The 23471-nt window shown below is 41.2% G+C and overlaps 1 protein-coding gene and 1 pseudogene across 4 annotated transcripts; both read right to left on the reverse strand.

Moving 5' to 3' along the window:
• Positions 1-971: 971 nt before the first annotated feature.
• Positions 972-12400, reverse strand: cldn15lb (claudin 15-like b). Of its 4 annotated transcripts, none has more exons than XM_021563182.2 (6): positions 11041-12400; positions 5379-5646; positions 2169-2333; positions 1913-1994; positions 1580-1693; positions 972-1275 (listed from the first exon to the last, which is right to left on the reverse strand). In XM_021563182.2, exons 2-6 carry the CDS (start codon positions 5593-5595, stop codon positions 1179-1181), a joined length of 675 nt encoding a protein of 224 aa, XP_021418857.1. In that variant the 5' UTR covers positions 5596-5646; positions 11041-12400; the 3' UTR covers positions 972-1178. The 4 variants fall into 4 exon arrangements, with proteins under 4 accessions (XP_021418857.1, XP_021418856.1, XP_021418855.1 ...); XM_021563181.2 differs by having other exon boundaries at positions 5379-5621; positions 11037-12400; XM_021563180.2 differs by having other exon boundaries at positions 5379-5621; positions 11041-11358.
• A 151-nt stretch (positions 12401-12551) lies between these two features.
• On the reverse strand, positions 12552-23471 carry LOC110490057 (annotated as a pseudogene).

Raw genomic sequence — 23471 nt, forward strand, 5'->3', positions numbered from 1 at the left:
AACATAGTCCCCCATCTGACTCCACACTGAAATAAAAATAACAACTAGCTAATTGCCAATGTCAGGCTGGGTATGTAGCTCTATGGCTGCATTTAGTCAGGCATCCCAATTCTGATATTTTTTCCACTGGTCATTTGACCTTATTTATTCTAGCCTATAGATGATCAAATGATTGACTTCATATATTTCAATAAAAAAATATACTTTTGCTTACCATAAAACATTTTGGAATGCTTATTGGTATTTTCAACAACAGTCTTCTGAAACCAGACAGTGGTCATGCTGGTTAAATGGCAGTTGGTGGACAGTGATGTTCAAACATTTTTTATTATAGAACCTTAAGGATTTAACCTTTTTCTGAAAAGGGGTCTTTCATTTTTTACCAAATAACCAAAAGGTTCTATATAGAACTCTAAATAACCTTTTTTTTCCTAAGAGTGTGGTTCAAGCCCAGTCAGAGGCAAGTTGATGGAGGAAGTGAAACAGGTAATGTAGCACAGTGACGCCGGTTACATTAACCAATTATTTTACCTTGTCTGAAGCAAATCTACAGTCCAACTGTAGATTTGTACAACAGATTCTGACCCAAGTATCTGGGTTAGACACATATCAGATGAAATGTTAAATAGTAAATAACAGAATATAATTGTTTTTATATTGAGTGGAGTATTTATTTAGATGTCCTGCAGGAAGCTGAGCGATCACAAGACATTTGAACATATGGCTGTAGTCAGTTTCGAATCACAGGATTGACTATAAAATTCAGATAAGTACTGTATTCGATGCTTACCCACTGGCGACACACTGGTTGAATCAACGTTGTTTCCACGTCATTTCAATGAAATTACGTTGAACCCATGTGGATTAGACGTCTGTGCCCAGTGGGTATCTTTTCCATTCATTTGGAGTTGTGGAATAGCTTATATTTTCCATTAATTTGGATAACCAATATCAATAAAACAATAATCATCAACAGAGTAATGTTTTTATTTTCAATACATTTCAAAGTAATAAACATTTCATTAATATTCACAGTGACTCAACTCAAGACAACAAAAACAAAGCAACAAAAATATATAATGGCAAATTCAAACCAGTAAATTCATACTTCGGCGAAGAAACAAATGGAAACAGACAAACAAACAAATTAGATTGAAAGAAACACATTTTAAACTGCTTTAAACATAAGCTTTTGAACTCCCAGACTCTGACACATGTGGTGCCCTATAGATCTGTTGTCCACCGCTTGTTTTGGAGTAGTTGTATGAATATCCCCTGTAAGACAAGTAGGGTACAATAGATTGGACAATGATTTCTTTGACTAGCTCATGTAACAGATGGGAAATCGCTAGCTAACTAGTGTTGGCTAGCCCATCACCTGCCTGGAGACCTGCGATAGTGTTGTCCTCACTTTTTCCAACCAAGACCATGGTTTTGGTAGGATAATGGTTAGCTTGCCAATAACTTTGGGAGTAGGAAGTGTCTTTGTTTGCATCCCAAATGGACCAGAGCCCTATAGTGCACTATATAGGGATTAGGGTGCAATTTGGGACTTAACTTTGTGGATGCAATTACTCACCCTGTGGTGGGTCCTGATGGACCCCTCTTACAGGAACAACAGAGCATGACACCACCTAGAATGGCCAAACAGGCAGCTCCCCAACCCATGTATAGACCTGCACCCAGTTCAAACCTAATGGACAGAGAATTAATCAATTTTACCTGTGTGTGTGTGTGTGTCTGTGTGTGTGTGTGTGTACACAAATCAGGATGATTCCTTCAATAAAAGGTTTTTATGAAAATTGTTTTAATTGATTGGTTGAGTGACGTGACGTGACCGGAAAAAACTCCTGGCCCTAATTTGGACGGCAATTTGCAGGCAGTACTTTCAGCTTTTGGGATGTGTATTCACCTTACTCCTGCAAAGAATGGATCATGGAACTCCTGCACCACCCGTGCAGCGTACCATGACACAGCAGTCAAGGTGGAAAGACCTGCAGGAGAGGCAGATTGAGATGGTTGATAAACAGCAGAAGAAAGAGAGATGCAGAGTGGGGCGGGGGGGGGGGGGGGAGAGAAGAAGCGAGAGAGAGAGATTGGTACTAAGATTAGAGGAGAACTGAATAAAGATGATGATGCTGGCAGTTGAGAGTTGGTTGGGAGTTCACCTGATAAGATGAACAAGCTTCCGCCTGTCAGAGCGATTTTGCCCTTGGCCTGTTCAGAAGTGCTGCCGATCTTTGTGCATTTCAGCCCCAGCACTGACACAATGATGGACGCTAGACCCAGGAGCAGAGCGATGATCATCAGGGCTCGACATGCCTGTATGTAGCCTGAACACAGGAAGCGACAGAGTTCCAGTCAACAACAGACATTAGATCGATAGAGAGCCTGAGTAGACTGAGACTTGGGAGGGAAATGTGCTCAACTCTATCCTCTTGCATGTCTAACAACACACACACGCACTGAAGAAGGCATAGCAGAAATGTTTGCAGGGTGTACTAGTGGGACATGTTGCCTAAAGAAAATAAACAGACTTCAATTGCTGCTATCAAGCGAGTGCTGGTGGCCTTTTTTAATTGTTAGACACTGCTAAAGCCTGATATCAACTTCCTGTATGTCACCTACAGAACACACAAATGGAGGCTTCAACTCTGATGTAGGATGTGTCTAAAAGACATAACTGTACCAATACATGGATCATTCATGTTTGCTGAAGAGACACTCAATTGAAAATATGAAGACATTGTGTTCCTCTTATTCTTAAAACGTTTGGCAACATCAGGAATCTAACAAAACTGACTATTTAAGGTTGTTGTACGTAATTGATTGACCTTTACACAGAAAAATTGCATCACATAACAATAACCATTTGAGTTGGCCAGTGACATAGAGAAGCAGGAAACATTTCCCTTTAGAGTTCCCTTTGACCAGGGATGTCAATCTAATTTGCCGTTATTGTTTGGAGACAGGTTTTGGAGATGATCTATTAGTCCAGTTTGGGAGTAGTAGTCAGTCCAGTACCTACCAGGCAGAGCGAGCATAGACTCAAAGTCTTTGCAGTTCCTAATGCCGGCGCTGTTCTCGGCACATGAATGAAATAGATTCTGGAACTGGCGTGTGGATATGATGACACTGCCAGACACCGAGGACAGCTTCCAGTAGTCATTGGCTAGTGAGGAGCCGGTGAGCAGCCAGCTTGCCACGCACAACAAAAACCCAGTTAGTTCCACTGCCGTCGACATGATCACCCAGAGCACACACACACAGGTGTGAGAAAAGGCTTCTAAACTTGAGGTTGAAACCCTTAGACACACAGAATGATTGAAAATGGCCTCACGAGATATGCAAGTTGTTGTATGTCCTTGATCGGTCTCCAATGTGCTGGGTGTCTGTTGTCTTGTCTCAAATGTAGAGAACTTTAGTCTATGCACAGGGGTTGTAAATCAATAGGAGGCGTGTAAAAACCATAGAGGCTTCACCTATAAGGTGACGGTGACCAGGGTTTAGAGCTTAGGTGTGGTCTAAGGAGATAAACAATATGACAGATTGGTTCATCGAAATTGGTTTAGACTGGTTCATCGAAAGCGATGACACCCATCCTGACCCACTGTTTGACTTTCTCAACTATTAAATCAGGAGTTTCACATAGATACAGTACCTGCCATTGGTGTTTGCCATTGGTGTCTCCTTAGAATATTCAGGTTAGACAATACTCTTTTAATATCTCTCTCTGTAACAATGAAAGCACTCCGACCTTTGGTGGTGAGGCGACTATGGTTCTGACTACAGTTCTTCACTCTTATGAATGTGTGGTTATCTAGGAGTCTGTTGCAGTGTAATAGAGGCACACCCACCCACACACACTCTAAATAATGCCACTTTAATAATGTCTACATATCTTACATTACTCATATCACATGTATATACTGTATTGAGAACCAATCACTGGCCACTTTAAATAATGCCACTTTAGTCATGTTTACATATCTTACAATACTCATTTCACATATATATACTGTTTTTTATATCATCTACTGCACCTTGCCTATGGCCATCGCTCATCCATATATTTATATGTACATATTCTCATTCACCCCTTTAGATTTGTGTGTATTAGGTAGTTGTTGGGGAATTGTTAGATTACTTGTTAAATTTGTGTGTATTAGGTAGTTGTTGGGAATTGTTAGATTATTTGTTAGATATTACTGCACTGTTGGAACTAGAAGTACAAGCATCTCGCTACACTCTCATTAAAATCTGCTAACCATGTGTACGTGACCAATAAAATTTGATTTGATTTGACACACACACAATGAAAGGAAACCAAGGTCAGTGTGACTGTCAATGATTGACCGAGTGATGATGCAATGATACTTGTGCGATTTACAACCCCTATTACCTTCATGGCCTGAAACTAAGACCATATGGCCTACATACCTCAGTGTGGTGGTCGGCAGTTGAAAGTGACAGTCATGTAGGAAAGGAAGTAAAAAATACTACCGTACTACGTTGTCAATATGAGAACAGCTTCAAAAAGTCCTGCTTAAGACTTTGGCTGTCCTAATATGGACACTGTACTACAGGCCTACTATAATTGATTTCACATATACTCTATGTCAGTCTGATCCACACAATACTTTTGTTATATAAATTCTTCTTTAGATCTTTGCTCAGTTTCTTAATGAATTTGTGTTGTATGGACAATTATCAAAGCAGCACAGTCACTTTAGACAAGGGTAAAACTACATCGAGTATTTTAATCAGCAGCCGATATCTAACTGCTGGGTCAATCTTGGCTGGAATTTAATCGAAAACCACCATTGCAATGTTTACACAGTGCTTTTGCCCACAAACTACTGTCCGTGCATACATACTACTCATTTTGGAACAACATTTTGGAAGGCATCTACCAGGGAAGGAAGTATGTTTATGTGACAACCGAAGAAGATTTTTACAACATTCAAAGATTTGTATTTGATCAAAGAAAAATAAATCCTGGCGGGGCAATCTGTAATCAAATTATTTACTTTTAAATTAATAACATAAACCCATAGATTTTTTGAAGACTAAAAATTATGAAAGCCTCATGAGCTTAGTTCAACTGTCGTACTCCATCAAAACCCAAAATGTTTTTTTTTTTTAATTTTTAAACAATGTAATTGCAAACAAAGACTATATAGCCTCAAAACATGGTTAAAACTATAGTTTGGATGGTCCGTCCCTGAATCCATAGCTCTGTCTTTGAATTTGAAAGTGGTTACATTTCTCTAACACCATTCCTCAGCTGTTTACCAATACCATTTTGTTGTTTAAACTACATATTGCCCCTTTAATACTGCATGTGAGTATTGCACTGAGCCCTGCATGTCTCTCACCTGGTAGCCCCAGTACAGTCTTGTACCTCTGGCATTGCACAGAGCCCAGGGACGTGGCTGCGCAGGTCATCCACAGGCCCTCGAACTGCCAGTTGTTGGTTGTGACAGCCCCAGAATGGCTGCGTACCCTCCAGGAATGGGAACTAGTGCAGCTGTTCTCCAGACACCAGCCAATCACCCCTAAAGACAGACCCAGGATCTGGAAGGCTAAAAGCATGGTGGTCCGTCCTGATGGCTGATTTACTGGGAAGAGAGAAGGCACAACAAACTATTTTTGTTATGTATTAGTTATGAACCTACACTGTAGTGTTAACTATATTCCAGTAGGCAAAACTGGTTGCACTGTCTTCAATATGATATATTGTATGTCACCATGGTCAGGTTGTATGATAGTTGTATAAGGGCGTTTTGTTAATTTGGATAGGCTCATCAGTTATTTTATCTGGGCAGGCAAATCATCTAGGATACGTAGAGCAATACTTCAAAGGAGAAGACAAAATGGAGGATTGGCACTTCCAAATTTACTGCTTTACTATTGGGCAGCCATTTTTCAAAACATTATGATCTGGTGTAATGATCTAGGTACCAACAGGTGCTCAATAGAGGCACACTCCTGCCAATAATCCTCCCTTTCTGCTCTTGCTTGTGCCCCACTGTCCCTGTGTCCTTTAAAGTATACGGGAAACCCCATTGTGCACTCTATATTGAAGATCTGGAGACAATTTCGTCAACATTTTAGACTTCTGCCCCTTCTCTTCTAAGCCCTATCTGTATCAACCACCTATTTGTACCCTCCAAACACCACAAGGTGTTTGTTTTGTGGCGTGAGAGAGGTTTGGTTTGTTTCGAAGATGTATTTTGGATGGGAAGTTTGTCATTTTTAATGATCTCGTAGCTAAATCTAATCTTGCTCATTCTAATCTTTTCCGCTATTTTCAAACCCGTAACTTTGTTCGCTCTCATTTTCCTACCTTTCCTCAAATACCTCCCAAGACGTTGCTAGAGGAGATTTTGTCCCTCCCGTGGAATCGGCAAGGTCTGATTTCTAGATTATATGACATTATGCTGTCCTCTGAACCCTCTCAAATAAACAAAATCATGACAGACTGGGGTAGTGAACTTGAACATGACCTTGCAGATGACTGGTGGGAGGAGGCTCTTCTTAGGCTTAACTCCACATCCTCATGTGCTCGGTTAAGTTTCATTCAGTTCAAAGTCTTGCACAGAATTCACTACATCAATAAAAAACTGAGTAAACTCCTCCCAGACACGAATGACAAGTAATAGATGTTCATTCACTCCTGCAGACTACACCCATATGTTTTATTTGTCTTCTAAGCTGTCTGAGTATTGGTCATCCTTTTTTAATACTCTCTCGAAAATTCTAGATATTGACCTGCAGCCTCGTCCTCTAATAGCTATATTTGGAGTTCCATCTTTGTTGCATAGTCTCACTAAAAGTAAAGCGGACGTTGTAGTGTTTGCCTCCCTTATAGCCCTCCAGCAGATCTTGCTTAACTGGGAATCCTTCAAACCTCCCACTGCATCATCTCGGTTGAAAGATCTGTCTTTTCTACACGTAGAAAAAATTATATACACTGAGAGGATGTACTGATAACTGTTTCTTGAGATGGCAGCCTTTAATTTCCTTTTTTGAACAGTTGCTTTCTATTGATCAGGAGTAAGTATTTTGGCTAACGGGATACGGGAGGGTGTGGGTAGGAAGGGATAGTATGTTGTGATATTTTTTATTTTTGTATATGTGTACTTGTGTATATTTCTATATTATTATTTCCAATCGTACATTTATTTTATTTTTGTATGTATGCTGCTTTTGTTGTTAAAGCGAGGGAGATGTTTCAATAAGTATGGTGGGATAAAAGGATGTATCTGTTCAATTTGTAATTTGTATTTCTTTATGTTCTATAAAAATATATTTAAAAAAAAAGGGTAAGTATTTTTCTGGTCGCTAAACCACGTTATCTGAACCACCAACATACAGTGACTTCAGAAAATATTTATAACCCTTGATTTACAGCCTGAATTCAAAATGGACTAAATATATATTTTTTCTCACCCATCTACACACTATACCCCATAATGATAAAGTTAAAATATGTTTTAAATTCTTTTAGCAAATTTATTGAAAATGAAATACAGAAATATTAAATATTCATAAGTATTCACACCCCTTTTAATACTTTGCAGAAGCACCTTTGATGGTGATTACAGCTTTGAGTCGTCCCTGTATCGGCTTTGTACATTTGGATTTGTACATTTGGGGATTTTCTCTCATTCTTCCTTGCAGATTTTCTGGGGAGTGGGGGTGAACAATTACATTCAAGTCTTTCCACAGATTTTCAATGGGATTCAAGTATGGGCTTTGACTGGGCCACTCAAGAACTTTCACAGTATTGTTTGGAAGCCATTCCAGCATTGATTTTGCTGTATGCTTGAGGTCATTGTCCTGTTGGAACGTAAACCTTGCCCCTCAGGCTAAGGTCGTTTGCACTCTGAAGCAGGTTCTCATCAAGGATTTTCCTGTATTTGGCCCCATTCATTATTCCCATCTATCCTTACCAGTCTCCCAATCCCTGCTGGTGAAAAGCATCCCCATAGCATGATGCTGCCACCACCATGAGATGGTGTTAGAGATGGTGTTAGACAAGTGATGAGCTGTGCCTAGTTTTCTCCAGACATAGTGCTTTGTCTCATCTTTTGCCTTATGATCTCAGTCTTTCACAGGCATTTTTGCAGACTCCAGGCGAGCGGTCTTGTGCCTTTTTCGGAGGAGTAGCTTCCATCTGGCCACTCTTCCATAAAGCCCAGATTGGCGAAGTGCTGTAGAGACTGTTGTCCTTCTGGCAGGTTCTCCCATCCCAGCCAAGGAACTCTGTAGAGTGGTCATTGGGTTCTTGGTCACCTCCCTAACCAAGGTCCTTCTTGCCCAGCTCTAGGCAGAGTCCATATTTTTCCCATTTCCCAATGATGGAGACCACTGTGCTCTTGGAAACACTAGAAATTGTTTTACACCCGTCCCCAGATATACAGGTCAAGTCGGAAGTTTACATACACCTTGGCCAAATACATTTAAACTCAGTTTTTCACAATTCCTGACATTTAATCCTAGTAAAAATTCCCTGTCTTAGGTCAATTAGGATCACCACTTTAATTTAAGAATGTGAAATGTCAGAATAATAGTAGAGCGAATTAATTATTTCAGCTTTTATTTCTTTTATCACATTCCCAGTGGGTCAGAAGTTTACATACACTCAATTAGTATTTGGTAGCATTGTCTTTAAATTGTTTAACTTGGGTCAAATGTTTCGGGTAGCCTTCCACAACCTTCCTGCAATAAGTTGGGTGAATTTTGGCTGACAGAGCTGGTGTAACTGAGTCAGGTTTGTAGGCCTCCTTGCTCTCACACATGCTTTTCAGTTCTGCCCACAAATTCTCTATAGGTTTGAGGTCAGGGCTTTGGGGTGGCCACTCCTTGACTATGTTGTCATCAAACCATTTTCTCACAACTTTGGAAGTATGGGTCATTGTCCATTTGCGACCAAGCTTTAACTGATGTCTTGAGATGTTGCTTCAATATATACACATCATTTTCCTGCCCCACGATGTCATCTATTTTGAGAAGTGCACCAGTCCCTCCTGCAGCAAAGCACCCCCACAACATGATGCTTCCATCCCCGTGCTTCATGGTTGGGATGGTGTTCTTCAGCTTGCAAGCATCCCCCTTTATCCTCCAAACATAACGATGGTCATTATTGACAAACAGTTCTATTTTTGTTTCATCAGACCAGAGGACATTTCTCCAAAAAGTACAATCTTTGTCCCCATGTCTGTCCCCATGTCTGGCTTTTTAATGGCAGTTTTGGAGTAGTGGCTTCTTCCTTGCTGGGCGGGCTTCCAGGTTATGTTGATATAAGACTTGTTTTACTGTGGATATAGATACTTTTGTACCTGTTTCTTCCAGCATCTTCACAAGGTCCTTTGCTGTTGTTCAGGGATTGCACTTTTCACACCAAAGTACGTTAATCTCTAGGAGACAGAACATGTCTCCTTCCTGAGCGGTATGACAGCTGCGTGGTCCCATGGTGTTTATACTTGAGTACTATTGTTTGTACAGACAAACATGGTACCTTCAGGCATTTGGAAATTGCTCCCAAGGATGAACCAGACTTGTGGAGGTCCCCAAATTTTTTTCCTGAGGTCTTGGCCGATTTCTTTTGATTTTCCCATGATGTCAAACAAAGAGGCACTGAGTTTGAAGGTAGACCTTGAAATACATCCACAAGTACACCTCCAATTGACTCAAATGATGTCAATTCGCCTATCAGAAGCTTCCATTACATTTTCTGGAATGTTCCAAGCTGTTTAAAGGCACAGTTAACTTAGTGTATGTAAACTTCTGACCCACTGGAATTGTGATACAGTGAATTATAAGTGGAATAATCAGTCTGTAAACAATTGTTGCAAAAATGACTTGTGTCATACACAAAGTAGATGTCATATCCGACTTGCCAAAACTATTGTTTGTTAACAAGAAATTTGTGGAGTGGTTGAAAAAACAAGTGTTAATGACTCCAACCTAAGTGTATGTAAACTTCTTACTTCAACTGTATTTTATGTCTCATCACAATTCTCTCTCGTAGATCTACAGCCAGTTCCTTGGGGTTCATGGAATAGTTCCTGCTCTGACATGCACTGTCAGAACTTATATAGACAGGTGTGTTTCTTTCTAAATCATGTCCAAACAATTGAATTGGCCACAGGTGGACTCCAAGTTGTAGTGACATCAAGTTCAATTTGGAGTGTCAATTCAAAGGGATGTGAATATTTATGTACGTTGGGATATTTTTGTATTTCATTTTCAATAAATTTGCTAAAAATTCCCAAAACATGTTTTCACTTTGTCATTATGGGATGTCGATGTGAGAGAAAAAACATTTAATCCATTTTGAATTCAGGCTGTAATACAACAAAATGTGGAATAAGTCAAGGGGTATGAATACTTTCTGAAGGCATGAAAAAGGCATCTTTACCTGGTTGTAACAGACGGTTGTAAACTGATCTGGTCCTCTCAACCAGAAAACCAGTTTACAACCACAAAAGCATGTAATGGGGACATGGTTCACCATTTTTCCCCAGCTGGGTAGTGTGAACCTATCAGTGCTTCAGGGGAAATATATTTGTAAGTCACAAACTAAATCTATCTTTAGTAAAGTGATCGAATGGAAGGAACATTGAAAGTTAGCACATCAAACAAAACAGTTCAATTCAAAATGTCCTATGCACCCTGGTCTAAAATAGTCTCCTATAAAGGGAACAGGGTGCTATTTGGGGAGCACATTTAAAGGAGAATCTCCTTCTGAGCAAAAGACAGCGGTGATAATTTGCTCAATACTGTTTTGACACTAACGGCAGCATAAACATTGGCCATTCTCATACTTGAAAAAATATATCACAAATGTGGAAAAGTGAGTCTAGAGGAAATGAGTATGTATAACATTGATCAATTTAAACTCAATTCATCTAAAATGTTTAGAGAAATCTAATAACAAGGAATTTAATTATTTGCTAAGACTATGTTACACCATCCCTTATAAACCAATCTCTCAAACAAAGAAATGGAAAAGTAAACCAATGTACCTACTGTTTCTGTGATGAGAATGACTTGAACTTTCGGTCTTTGTTGCTGTGTCTACTGTGCTGTTGAGTGGTATTTTGTATCCTCTATTGTTCGAGTCCAGTTTGTATTTCTATCCACTTGTTCTATTCAGGTGTTTAAAATCAGTTGTCTGTTTCCCTAGTTGGCTATGGAATAGGTAAGATGGAGGAAGAGAAAGTGAAGGGTATTTTTTTGGAACAGAGGATGTGGTCCCACTGAGGTGAGATTTGGGTATCGGGTGGATCAATGACCCTTCAAAACGATCTCCCACCATGAGCACACATGCTCACCTCTGCACGTGGCCTACTACTCTACCCCAGAGCTGCACTGTGGGTTTAATGGGTTACATCCCAAATGGCACCTCATTCCCTATATCTTGCACTACTTTGGTCCAAACCTCAAGAACCTTACGCACAAACACACTGAGAAGAAACACATCTAAAACTCACAGAGAAACTACTGTTCACTTTCTCAAACAGACAATTGCATTATACACCAGGGTCAATTCCCATTTAAACTTTGTCAAGTGAAGTGAAATTCACACAAAATAAAACTGCACCTTTTTAATTCTTGACTTTTGAATGAATTTAAATGGAATTGAACCAAACCCTGTGATTTGCAGTTAAGGGCACAATGATACAGAGTTACGGTCAAAATGACTAAGGGTGCATCCCAAATGGCAACCTATTCCCTATACACGTATAGTGCACTACTTTTGACCAGAGTCCTATGCACCCTGGTCTAAAATAGTCTCCTATAAAGGGAACAGGGTGCTATTTGGGGAGCACATTTAAAGGAGAATCTCCTTCTGAGCAAAAGACAGCGGTGATAATTAGCTAAATACTGTTTTGACACTAAGGGCAGCATAAACATTGGCCATTCTCATACTTGAAAAAATATATCACAAATGTGGAAAAGTGAGTCTAGAGTAAATGAGAGAAGACTTCCTCTCCTCATCTACAAACATTAACAGACAGTGTCTCTGGCTTTTTCCCCAATGACTGTTTGTGGACTTTGGTAATTTTCTTTTATGTTACATCAATATCCTAACCTACCAGCACCAAAACTACAGTGAATCCCAGATGACCATTTAAGCCAAAAATGCTTAAAAAGCTAAATTCAAATGCCTGTTTATGCCAAGTTCAGATTAATATGACATCATGAAACAACATCCTGCTTAAAAACCAAAAAGGCACATGACTTCTGATAAAGGCATGAGTGACTTCCTTCCTGTAACCAGATGACAACAGTGATTCAGCAGTACAAAGCCTGCCCAACTATCTGTAATTCCTGCTACTGAAAAGCTTTATGGCTTAGTTAATGGTTTACTGGTGGGTGAAGGACTGAAGAGGGAGCAAAGTCCATCACCTCTCTCAGTTTGATAGACATGCAGCACTTTTAAGGAAATAGTAAATAGAAATACAATCCTACCATGGTAAATACAGTACAAATGGACAGATCACAGAGCCATAGCCTAGAACACAAGACTCCTTTTTTAAATAAACATTTTATTTGATTCCAATAACAAAAATTAATCGAAAACAAATATTCCTGTGCATACACTGAATCTACAAAACATTAACTGCTCTTTCCATGACAGACTGACCAGGTGAAAGCCATGATCCCTTCATGTCACTTGTTAAATCCACTTCAAAATCAGTGTAGATGAAGGGGAGGAGGTTAAATAATAATTAAGCCTTGAAACAATTGACAAATGGATTGTGTATGTGAGCCATTCAGAATGTGAATGGGCAAGCAAACGATTTAAGTGCCTTTAAAAAGGGGTATGGTAGTAGGTGCCAGGCGCAATGTTTTGTGTCAAGAACTGCAATGCTGCTGGGTTTTTCACGCTGAACAGTTTCCCGTGTGTATCAAGAATGGTCCACCACCCAAAGGACATCCAGCCAACTTGACAACTGTGGGAAGCATTGGAGTCAACATGGGCCAGCATTCCTGTTACGCTTTCAACGCCTTGCAGAGTCCTATCCCAGACAAATTGAGACTGTTCTGAAGGGCAAAGGGTGGGGGAGGTTAATGGTTTGTATACTCAGTGTATTTAAGTCCATTATCTTCCATTTTCATAGCTGGATGAAATTATAAACAAGAGGTGCGAAAAACTATCATTTTACACACAAAAATAAAAACATTTGTGGTGTGCAGGGGTTAGAGAATAATGAGTCGACTGTAGACATGTGTATCATATAAAAAAATGCAGATGTGACATTATTGGTTGACGCTGTACAGTGCATTCGTAAAGTATTCAGACCCTTTCCCACATTGTTACAGCCTTATCCTAAAATTGATTAAATAATCCCCCCCAATCAAGCCACACACAATACCCCATTAAAAAAAAAAAAAAACCAGGCCAAGACATTTTTGCAAATGGATTACAACAACAACAAAAAAAACAGTGCCTTGCGAAAGTATTCGGCCCCCTTGAACTTTGCGACCTTTTGCCACATTTCAGGCTTCAAACAAAAATATAAAACTGTATTTTTTTGTGAAGAATCAACAACAAGTGGGACACAATCATGAAGTGGAACGACATTTATTGGATATTTCAAACTTTTTTAACAAATCAAAAACTGAAAAATTGGGCGTGCAAAATTATTCAGCCCCTTTACTTTCAGTGCAGCAAACTCTCTCCAGAAGTTCAGTGAGGATCTCTGAATGATCCAATGTTGACCTAAATGACTAATGATGATAAATACAATCCACCTGTGTGTAATCAAGTCTCCGTATAAATGCACCTGCACTGTGATAGTCTCAGAGGTCCGTCAAAAGCGCAGAGAGCATCATGAAGAACAAGGAACACACCAGGCAGGTCCGAGATACTGTTGTGAAGAAGTTTAAAGCCGGATTTGGATACAAAAATATTTCCCAAGCTTTAAACATCCCAAGGAGCACTGTGCAAGCGATAATATTGAAATGGAAGGAGTATCAGACCACTGCAAATCTACCAAGACCTGGCCGTCCCTCTAAACTTTCAGCTCATACAAGGAGAATACTGATCAGAGATGCAGCCAAGAGGCCCATGATCACTCTGGATGAACTGCAGAGATCTACAGCTGAGGTGGGAGACTCTGTCCATAGGACAACAATCAGTCGTATATTGCACAAATCTGGCCTTTATGGAAGAGTGGCAAGAAGAAAGCCATTTCTTAAAGATATCCATAAAAAGTGTCGGTTAAAGTTTGCCCCAAGCCACCTGGGAGACACACCAAACTTGGAAGAAGGTGCTCTGGTCAGATGAAACCAAAATTGAACTTTTTGGCAACAATGCAAAACGTTATGTTTGGCGTAAAAGCAACACACCATCCCCACTGTCAAACATGGTGGTGGCAGCATCATGGTTTGGGCCTGCTTTTCTTCAGCAGGGACAGGGAAGATGGTTAAAATTGATGGGAAGATGGATGGAGCCAAATACAGGACCATTCTGGAAGAAAACCTGATGGAGTCTGCAAAAGACCTGAGACTGGGACGGAGATGTGTCTTCCAACAAGACAATGATCCAAAACATAAATCAACATCTACAATGGAATGGTTCAAAAATAAACATATCCAGGTGTTAGAATGGCCAAGTCAAAGTCCAGACCTGAATCCAATCAAGAATCTGTGGAAAGAACTGAAAACTGCTGTTCACAAATGCTCTCCATCCAACCTCACTGAGCTCGAGCTGTTTTGCAAGGAGGAATGGGAAAAAATGTCAGTCTCTCGATGTGCAAAACTGATAGAGACATACCCCAAGCGACTTACAGCTGTAATCGCAGCAAAAGGTGGCGCTACAAAGTATTAACTTAAGGGGGCTGAATAATTTCACGCCCAATTTCAGTTTTTGATTTGTTAAAAAAGTTTGAAATATCCAATAAATGTCGTTCCACTTCATGATTGTGTCCCACTTGTTGATTCTTCACAAAAAAAATACAGTTTTATATATTTATGTTTGAAGCCTGAAATGTGGCAAAAGGTCGCAAAGTTCAAGGGGGCCGAATACTTTCGCAAGGCACTGTATATATAAAAAAATGCCATATTTACATAAGTATTCAGACCCTTTGCTATGAAACTCAATTTAACTCGGGTGCATCCGGTTTCCATTGATCATCCTTGAGATGTTTCTACAACTTGATTGGAGGCCACCTGTGGTAAATTCAATTGATTGGGAATGGAACACCTGTCTATAAAAAAAAAAAGTCCCACAGTTGAGAGTGCATGTCAAAGGAAAAACCAAGCCATAAGTTCAAAGGAATTGTCCGTAGAGCGCCGAGATAGGATTGTGTTGAGTCTCAGATCTAGGGAAGGGTACCAGAACAATTCTGCGGCATTGAAGGTCCCCAATAACAGTGTCCTCCATCATTCTTAAGTGGAAGAAATTTGGAACCACGAAGACTCTTCTTAGAGCTTGCCACCCGGCCAAACTGAGCAATCGGGGGAGAAGGGCCTTTGTCAGGGAGGTGACCAAGAACCTGATTGGAGCTCTGTCAGAGCTCCTCTGTGGAGGAGGGAGAGACAACCATCTCTAGAGCATTCCACCAATCAGGCCTTTATGGTAGTGTGGTCAGATGGAAGCCACTCCTCAGTAAAAGGCACACGATAGCCTGCTTGGAGTTTGCCAAAAGAAACCTAAATTACTCTCAGAACATGAGAAACAAGATCCTCTGGTCTGATGAAACCAAGATAGAACTATTTGGCCTTGCCAGGTTTCCTCCAGATGTGACACCTGAAGCATTGTGGGTTGACAGCATCATGCTGTGGTGATGTTTTTCAGCGGCAGGGACTAGGAGACTAGTCATGATCAAGGGAAAGATGAACTGAGCAAAGTACAGTGAGATCCTTGATGAAAACCTGCTCCAGAGTGCTCAGGACCTCAGACTGGGGGGCGAAGGTTCACTTTCCATCGGGACAACGACCCTAAGCACACAGCCAAGAAAACACATGAGTGGCTTCGGGACAAGTCTCTGAATGTCCTTGAGTGGCCCAGCCAGAGCCCGGACTTGAACCTGATCGAACAACTCTGGAAAGAACTGAAAATAGATGTGCAGTAATGCTCCCCATTAACTCTGACAGAGCTTGAGAGGATGTGCAGAGAACAGGAAATACAACTCCCCAAATACAGGTGTGCCAAGCATCTAACGTTATACCCAAGTAGAATCGAGGCTATAATCACTGCCAAAGCTGCTTCAACAAAGTACTGAGTAAAGGGACTGAATACTTATGTAAATGTGATATATATTTTTTTAAATAATATATTTGCATGAAAATAAACAACCTTTTTGCTTTGTCATTATGCCGTATTGTAGATTGATGAGGGAAAAAAAACAATTTAATCAATTTTAGAATAAGGCTGCGTGATGGCATGGTTTTTGTATCTTAGGGTGTTAGGGTCCTCCACCTCAGCATTTGGGGAGATAATGGTGACCTGTAGGCTCCCGTGACCGTCTTCACCTATAATCATTATGATCTAAAAGGCTAAACTACTCCTAGATCAACACTTTGTGAATACAGGCCATAGTGTAACTCTTCTCTCAAAAACACACAAAATCCCTGCATTATTATGTAGTGTGTGTGTTTGAGAGAGAAAGCGAGAGAGCACTGAAATGCAAATTGCATTTTTATGAGTGAGTGAGAGACAAACATAGAGCTTTGGGTTCTGGGTTCACTGGGTTCACTGGGTTCAAGTCCGGGCTCTGGCTGGGCAACTCAAAAGACATTCAGAGACTGGTCCCAAAGCCATCCTGCGTTGTCTTGGCTGTGTGCTTAGTCATTGTCCTGATGGAAGGTGAACCTTTGCCCGTCGGAGGTCCTGAGCATGTTTTCATCAAGGATCTCTCTGTACTTTGTTCCGTTTATCTTTCCCTCGATCCTAACTAGTCTCCTAGTCCCTGCCGCTGAAAAACATCCCCACAGCATGATGCTGCCACCACCACCATGCTTCACCGTAGGAATTGTGCCATGTTTCCTCCATATTTGAATCGTGGCATTCAGGACAAAGATTTAAATCTTGTTTTCATCAGACCAGAGAATCTTGTTTCTCATGGTTTGAGTCCTTTAGGTGCCTTTTGGCAAACTCCAAGCGGGCTGTCATGTGCCTTTTGCTGACGAGTGGCTTCCGTCTGGCCACTCTACCATAAAGGCCATATTGGTGGAATGCGGCAGAGATGGTTGTCCTTCTGGAAGGTTCTCCCATCACCACAGAGGAACTCTGTAGCTCTGTCATAGTGACCATCGGGTTCTTGGTCACCTCCCTGAACAAGGCTCTTCTCCCCCAATTGCTCAGTTTGACTGGGCGGCAGCTCTGGGAAGAGTCTGGGGGTTCCAAACTTATTCCATTAAATAATGATGGAGGCCACTATGTTCTTGGGGACGTTTAATGCTGAAGAAATGTTTAGTACCCTTCCCAGATCTGTGCCTTGACACAATCCTGTCTCGGAGCTCTAGGGTCAATTCCGTCGACCTCATGGCTTGGTTTCTGCTCTGACATGCACTCTCAACTGTGGTACCTTATATAGACAGGTGTGTGCCTTTCCAAATCATGTCCATTCAATTGAATATACCACAGGTGGGCTCCAATCAAGGATGATCAATGGAAACAGGAATGGATCAATGGAAACAGTAATGGATCAATGGATTTAAAACATTTTTTTTAAATAACCTGTTTTCACTTTGACATTATGGGGTATTGTGTGTAGATGGATTAAATAAAATGTTTACTCGATTCTAAAATAAGGCTGTAACAAAATGTGGAAAATTTCAATGGGTCTGAAAACCTTCTAAATGCACTGTATATAGGAAGAGAGGTAGAATGGACAGAGCTCAAACGAGACTAAAATAATAGATCTTAATTCATACATTTTCAGCTGTCGAAGTACCCGACCCAATACCACATGTTCATGATAGGTTGGGATCAACGTCGGTAAGAAGAGTGGCGCCCCTGAGCAGTTTGGGGGGGTGGGGGGCCTCCCAAACAAAATCAGCAAAGCCAGGGTATAGTGGAGAAGATGTCAAAGACAGCTAGCTTGACCTAGATGTTGAGATGTTTTTTTGCTGCCCTGTGCAACAGCCAGTTTAAATGGGGATGAGTGTGTGAGAGCAGACAGATAGATGGACTTAAAGTTGACTTACACGCCAAAAAGAGCTCCGCCTAGATGGGCCACGTGGTCGAAGTATTGCCATCCTAAAACTAGGCCAGCTGTGTCCATGACTACTATGGCTTTCAATGCCTGGACAGGAGAAGAGAAAACAGATGGTGTGAATAAATAGGACAACAAAGAACTTCCTGGACTCACACTTACATTTTAGTCATTGAGACGCTCTTATCCAGAGCAACTTCCAGTTATGGTGCATTCATCTTAAGATAGCTAGGAAGGACAAGTAAATTTTCCTCAATAAAGTAGCTATCAGCAAAGTCAGATCTAGTAAGGGGGGTACTTAGGGACATCAACATACAGAATGTGAAAATGGTGTTTATGTTTGTAGGGAAAAAAATTGAGGAAGATACAAATCGTCATTGGAAAAACATTATTTGTGTGATTTTGACCAATTGTTAGTAGACATTGCCTCCTCATTGGTTGATGACGTAATTCGGAAAGACTTACCTTCCTCCATCTTTTGTACTACAAAACATAGAAATGCGCCATTTTCTCAAGGATAGAAAATTGGAAGGTTAACTGTGTGGTTAAGTGTGCTGTAAGGGTTGTTCACTCACATTGCCTGCAGAGAAAGCATAAATGGGGAGGAAGATGATTGCCAGCTTAGCCTCTGGCATTTTGGTACAGACGGCAGCCAAGACTGTCATGATGGCTCCTGACTGGAGGACAGAAAGTGCTGTCAGAGACAGGAAGTAAAGAGGAATTCCGCAGGAAGTCTAAAATGTTGGTGCTTACCGCTCCAAGAGAGGGACCTAAGCGCCCGCTGGCCGTCTTGCATACATAGCTGAACATCGTAGAGATAACACCTGGCAATGAGGAGATGATTGATTATTTATCTGTAAATAAGTCTGTACTTCAGGACTAGTAATCTGTCTATTACAATCTCTCACACGTGCGCTGGTACCTGCAGACATGTAAACGGCCATGAACTGCTCCCTGCCTAGCATGGAGACGATGCTGGAGAAGAAGCTCCAGAGGACGTACATGTTGGCCGCCATGTGGAAGAAGGAGTAGTGGCTGAACGTGGACAGGAGCATGGGGAAACACAGGGTTTCTGTGGGTAGGGTACAGACAGGAGATGATCAGGGAAGTGTTCATTAGGAACTAAACAGGTCAAACCGGGGAGCGATTTACCTGAATTTGTTTTGCTAGGGTTTGCTACTGTCCGCACTCTTATTGGACAAGTCTTTTCAGATTATATTTGGGCTGTAAAAGCTGTACATTTCTTAATATTTTATATGCAGTTTTTACTGTAAGAGCTCAGGAGTTAAATTAATATTACAAAATCTATTACATAAGTCAAATAAACTGGATCTCTGCCTCTGTCAGTGCTACTAGTAATAAATTGTCATGATTGACGGGACCAGGAAAAACTACAGCCTAGAACAAGGGCTTCTGAGATTTTCCTGGTTAGGTCACATATTTGTATTTATTATAGATCCCCATTATCTGCTCTTCCTGGTGCGTGGTGAAGAAAAACTCAGGGCCCTAATCCTGACACTTGATTACGGTTACAGGTTTTTCCATTTAAGTTGAAGTTGGACTTTAGAACGAATTGCACATTGGGTGCGCCGATTGGTGTCACCTCAGGTGTAACGTATACTGACAAACGAGTTGGCTTGTCCATCTTGTTAGTTGGAAGGTGCGTCGCCTGTGCTGACCCAGATGATATTTAAGAGCGGCTGGCCCAGTGTTCCAGTTATGTGGAGGGTTAAGACCTTAAGTTGGCTCTGCCTATTTTGATTTCTAAACAAAATCCTTTCTGATCTTCCCTGTTTTGCTCCACTTTTTGGTTTGCTTCCTGTCTTTAAGTTTGGTGTGGGTTTAAAATGTTTTTCTGTGTTCTTGGGCAAATTTAGTGGGCACTCATGGTGTGTGTTTTTTTAAATTCCAAATGTTGTTGCTAGTCAACTTTCAGTGGACACCCCCATGAGCGTCCTTCAGACCGCCTCGTAAAACCCCACCTGTTTAGTTTTGGTTGTTGTCAGTGACTTGGTTTGTTCCCCCTTATGTTTCTTGCTGCGGAACGTAACAATTAACACTTCCTGAGGCAGAGATCAAGTTAAGCGTATTTGCCATAGGATAGGACAGTCTCCCCTACTCACTGGAGGCAGGGTTGGATGTGAAGTATTTGATCATAGAGCGCTGGCACTCTCCAACAGCAAAAAACCACAGCATTAGCAGCTATGATCCCTGAGAGAGGAGTAGAAAAAGACTGAATTAATGAGAGATTAGTGGATAATGAAAGAGGTGGGTGGAGGTGCTGAAGGGTGGTAAAAGATGGCAGGATGTTCACTTGAGCAAGGAACCTAAACCCCTAAACTGCTCTTTGGGCACTGCACTGCAACTCCAATCTAATGTGTTTGTGTATCAAAGTGGTTGGGTATAAAGCAGGACAAATTTCTCTCTCATACAGACAAAAAGTATACATTATCTTGAGAAAGAGGGTAGTAGTGAAAGTGACCATCATTATCTGTATCAACTAGTTACTATTGAGAGGACACAAAAAAAATCTATGGGCTTCAGTACAGACTAACCTGCAACAGTACGTTGGCCCTCACTCAAGCCGTTCACCACTGGTTGATCTGTAACAGAAACGGTTTGACAAAACGGCCACACAATGTAGTGAAACCTGGGTCGTGTTCATTAGGCACCAAACAGAATAAAACTGACTGAAACACGGAGGAACAACCTGGTCCAATAATAAACATACATTCTAGTTTTCCGTTGCAAAATGTTTTTTTTTAAATGTTTTATTCTGTTGCGTGTAGTAATAAACACGACCCAGCATAGGGAATCAACTCGCTAAGACATCAGTGTGAACAGTTCAGCAAGAGGAGAAAGGGGGAGCATTGACATATTTGACCTAGTACGAGTGGCAAAGTCCACACCCCCTCCTCTGAAATCCTCGTCCACCTTTGGGACAAATCAACCCCTTTCGTTATGAAACTTGAAAGATGCCAGCCCTGCAAAATTGTAATTCGTCCAACTAATCAGCGACACAAAATCCAGCGCACCGGAATTGTTCCTCATAACCCTCATATCCCTTTCAGTTACAAATGGGGGAGACTATACACCCTAACCCCATTCCAGGGACCCTGTGCTGCTCCCAGCATGTTGTACTGTTTGTATATGTTGTGGGGAGAGGCCGAGTACTGTGACAGCAAAATGATAAATTTCCTGTATAATGTATCAATAAAGATGTATACAAAATAATGAGGCATGGTATTTAAAAAAAAATCTAAAAGACTCACCCATTTGCGAAGATCCCCCCGTTTCTGCGGCCGTAGTGTCTCCAACCAGTCAGCCCGGACCTCGTCAAAGTAGCTCTGGACCCGGGACTTCAGTGACTCATACTGCCAGATGGCCGCTGTGCCAAATGAACAGCCTGTAAACTAACATGGTGTTGATCCCCTTTATTTCCTGTCAATGCTGTGCTGAATCTGGCAATAGACCTATAGAGGTCTATGTGTTTGAAACAGTAAAAGTGTGTAACAAGAAATACAGTTATATTGAGTAGTGTTTGTTTAGTAAAAGAAAGACCTAAAAATCTACCCCTATTGTGAATGCCAGGGGCTTGACCAGTCTGCCAAAGCTCCTGGAGTGCGTGTATGCCTGTCACGTTCTGACCTCTATTTCTGTTGTTTTGTATTTATTTAGTATGGTCAGGGCGTGAGTTGGGTGGGCAGTCTATGTTTGTTTTTCTATGTTTTGGGGCATTTCTATGTTTTCGGCCTAGTATGGTTCTCAATCAGAGGCAGGTGTCATTAGTTGTCTCTGATTGAGAATCATACTTAGGTAGCCTGGGTTTCACTGTGTGTTTGTGGGTGATTGTTCCTGTCACTGTGTTTGTCGTCACAGGATAGGACTGTTTTGCGTTCTCACATTTCTTGTTTTCGTTAGTTTGTTCATGTGTAGTGATTTATTAAAATATGAACAACCACCACGCTGCGCTTTGGTCCGCTTCTCCTCCTCCTACAGACGAACGCCCTTACAATGCCACTGAGGGCTCCAAGGGGGGAGATGCACCCCTCTTGTGGATGAGCCCTTCACTGGGCTCTGTGTGTGAGGGCCCCATCTCCTCTATAACCCCCTTCTTGGTCTTTGACTCCTTCACTACTTTCTTGAAGCCACATCTCTGTTGAGGGGGATTCTAGGAAAACAAATGAACAGTGAAGAGTAAGAGAGATGATTGGTCAATTAGTTAGCTATAATAACATCTGAGTAAAAGGAGAAATGGTTTGAATCCTCTTTCTAGAGAAGTCATTTGAAAGTAAAGGGAGGAACTTACTCACTGACTAAGTTGCTCTGGAAAAGTGTGTCTGCTTAATCAGTGTTTTTTTTAATCCTGTTCCTAGGGAGTGGAGTTATTGCCCTAACACTACCTGATTCCACTAATCAAAGGTTTGATGAGCAATAAGTGGAATCTGGGTTGTATTCACTAGGAACCAAACGGAGGGACAGACCTACCGGAATTTTGTCTGATAGTATCTAGTTTTCATTACAAAACATTTTCCTTTGCTAAGCTTAGTGGTTGCTAATGAATACGCAAAGTGTGTAAAAACAAAAATGTGCAGCCCTTTGGGACCCCAGGACTAGGATTAAGAAATACTGTGCGAACAGTGAATGAACACAGGTAAGGCATCTGGTAATTATTTCATATTTGCATGGCAGAATTCGTGAAACGGACTTTTGGGCGCTCCCAAAAAATAGCTAGCTGCATGGCACAGAAGAATAGCCAACTCAAACAATAATTAAGTGGGAAGACTGAAGTAACAAGCAACCCCAAATAGTACTACAACTGTGAATTGACAGGTTGCAAAGGCTAGTGGACCGTGGTACCACTAGCAACATATATCAAAGGGATGAGCTGTTCATCGTCAAGCTAACCTACTAACTTCGCTAGCTCTGGCAGCCGCTAGCTGAGTTTTAGCTATCTTTTCACGACTGACAATACATATATCAGTGGTCAAGGTTGTTGAATAGCTCAGCCATTGTCAAAATTATTTTGTACACCATACCTGTTTCCTCTCGTTGCTATACAAATAACGTCATCCCTAGCCCATCTTAAAATGCACCCCCTCCACGACATGCTTGTGACCCGAATGACCCCTCCTATATTCGCTACCGGGTCAACACTCTAAAACCGCTAAACATAAGTGGGCCATGGCTTCTTCGATGACATTTAACGGCGGTTGGCATCCAATATATTGCATTACCGCCACATACTAGACTGGAGTACAACTCCCGTATACTTTGCGTGAAAAAAGA

This window comes from Oncorhynchus mykiss, chromosome 15 (genome assembly GCF_013265735.2).
Source record: "Oncorhynchus mykiss isolate Arlee chromosome 15, USDA_OmykA_1.1, whole genome shotgun sequence".
Classification (NCBI taxonomy): Eukaryota; Metazoa; Chordata; class Actinopteri; order Salmoniformes; family Salmonidae; genus Oncorhynchus; species Oncorhynchus mykiss.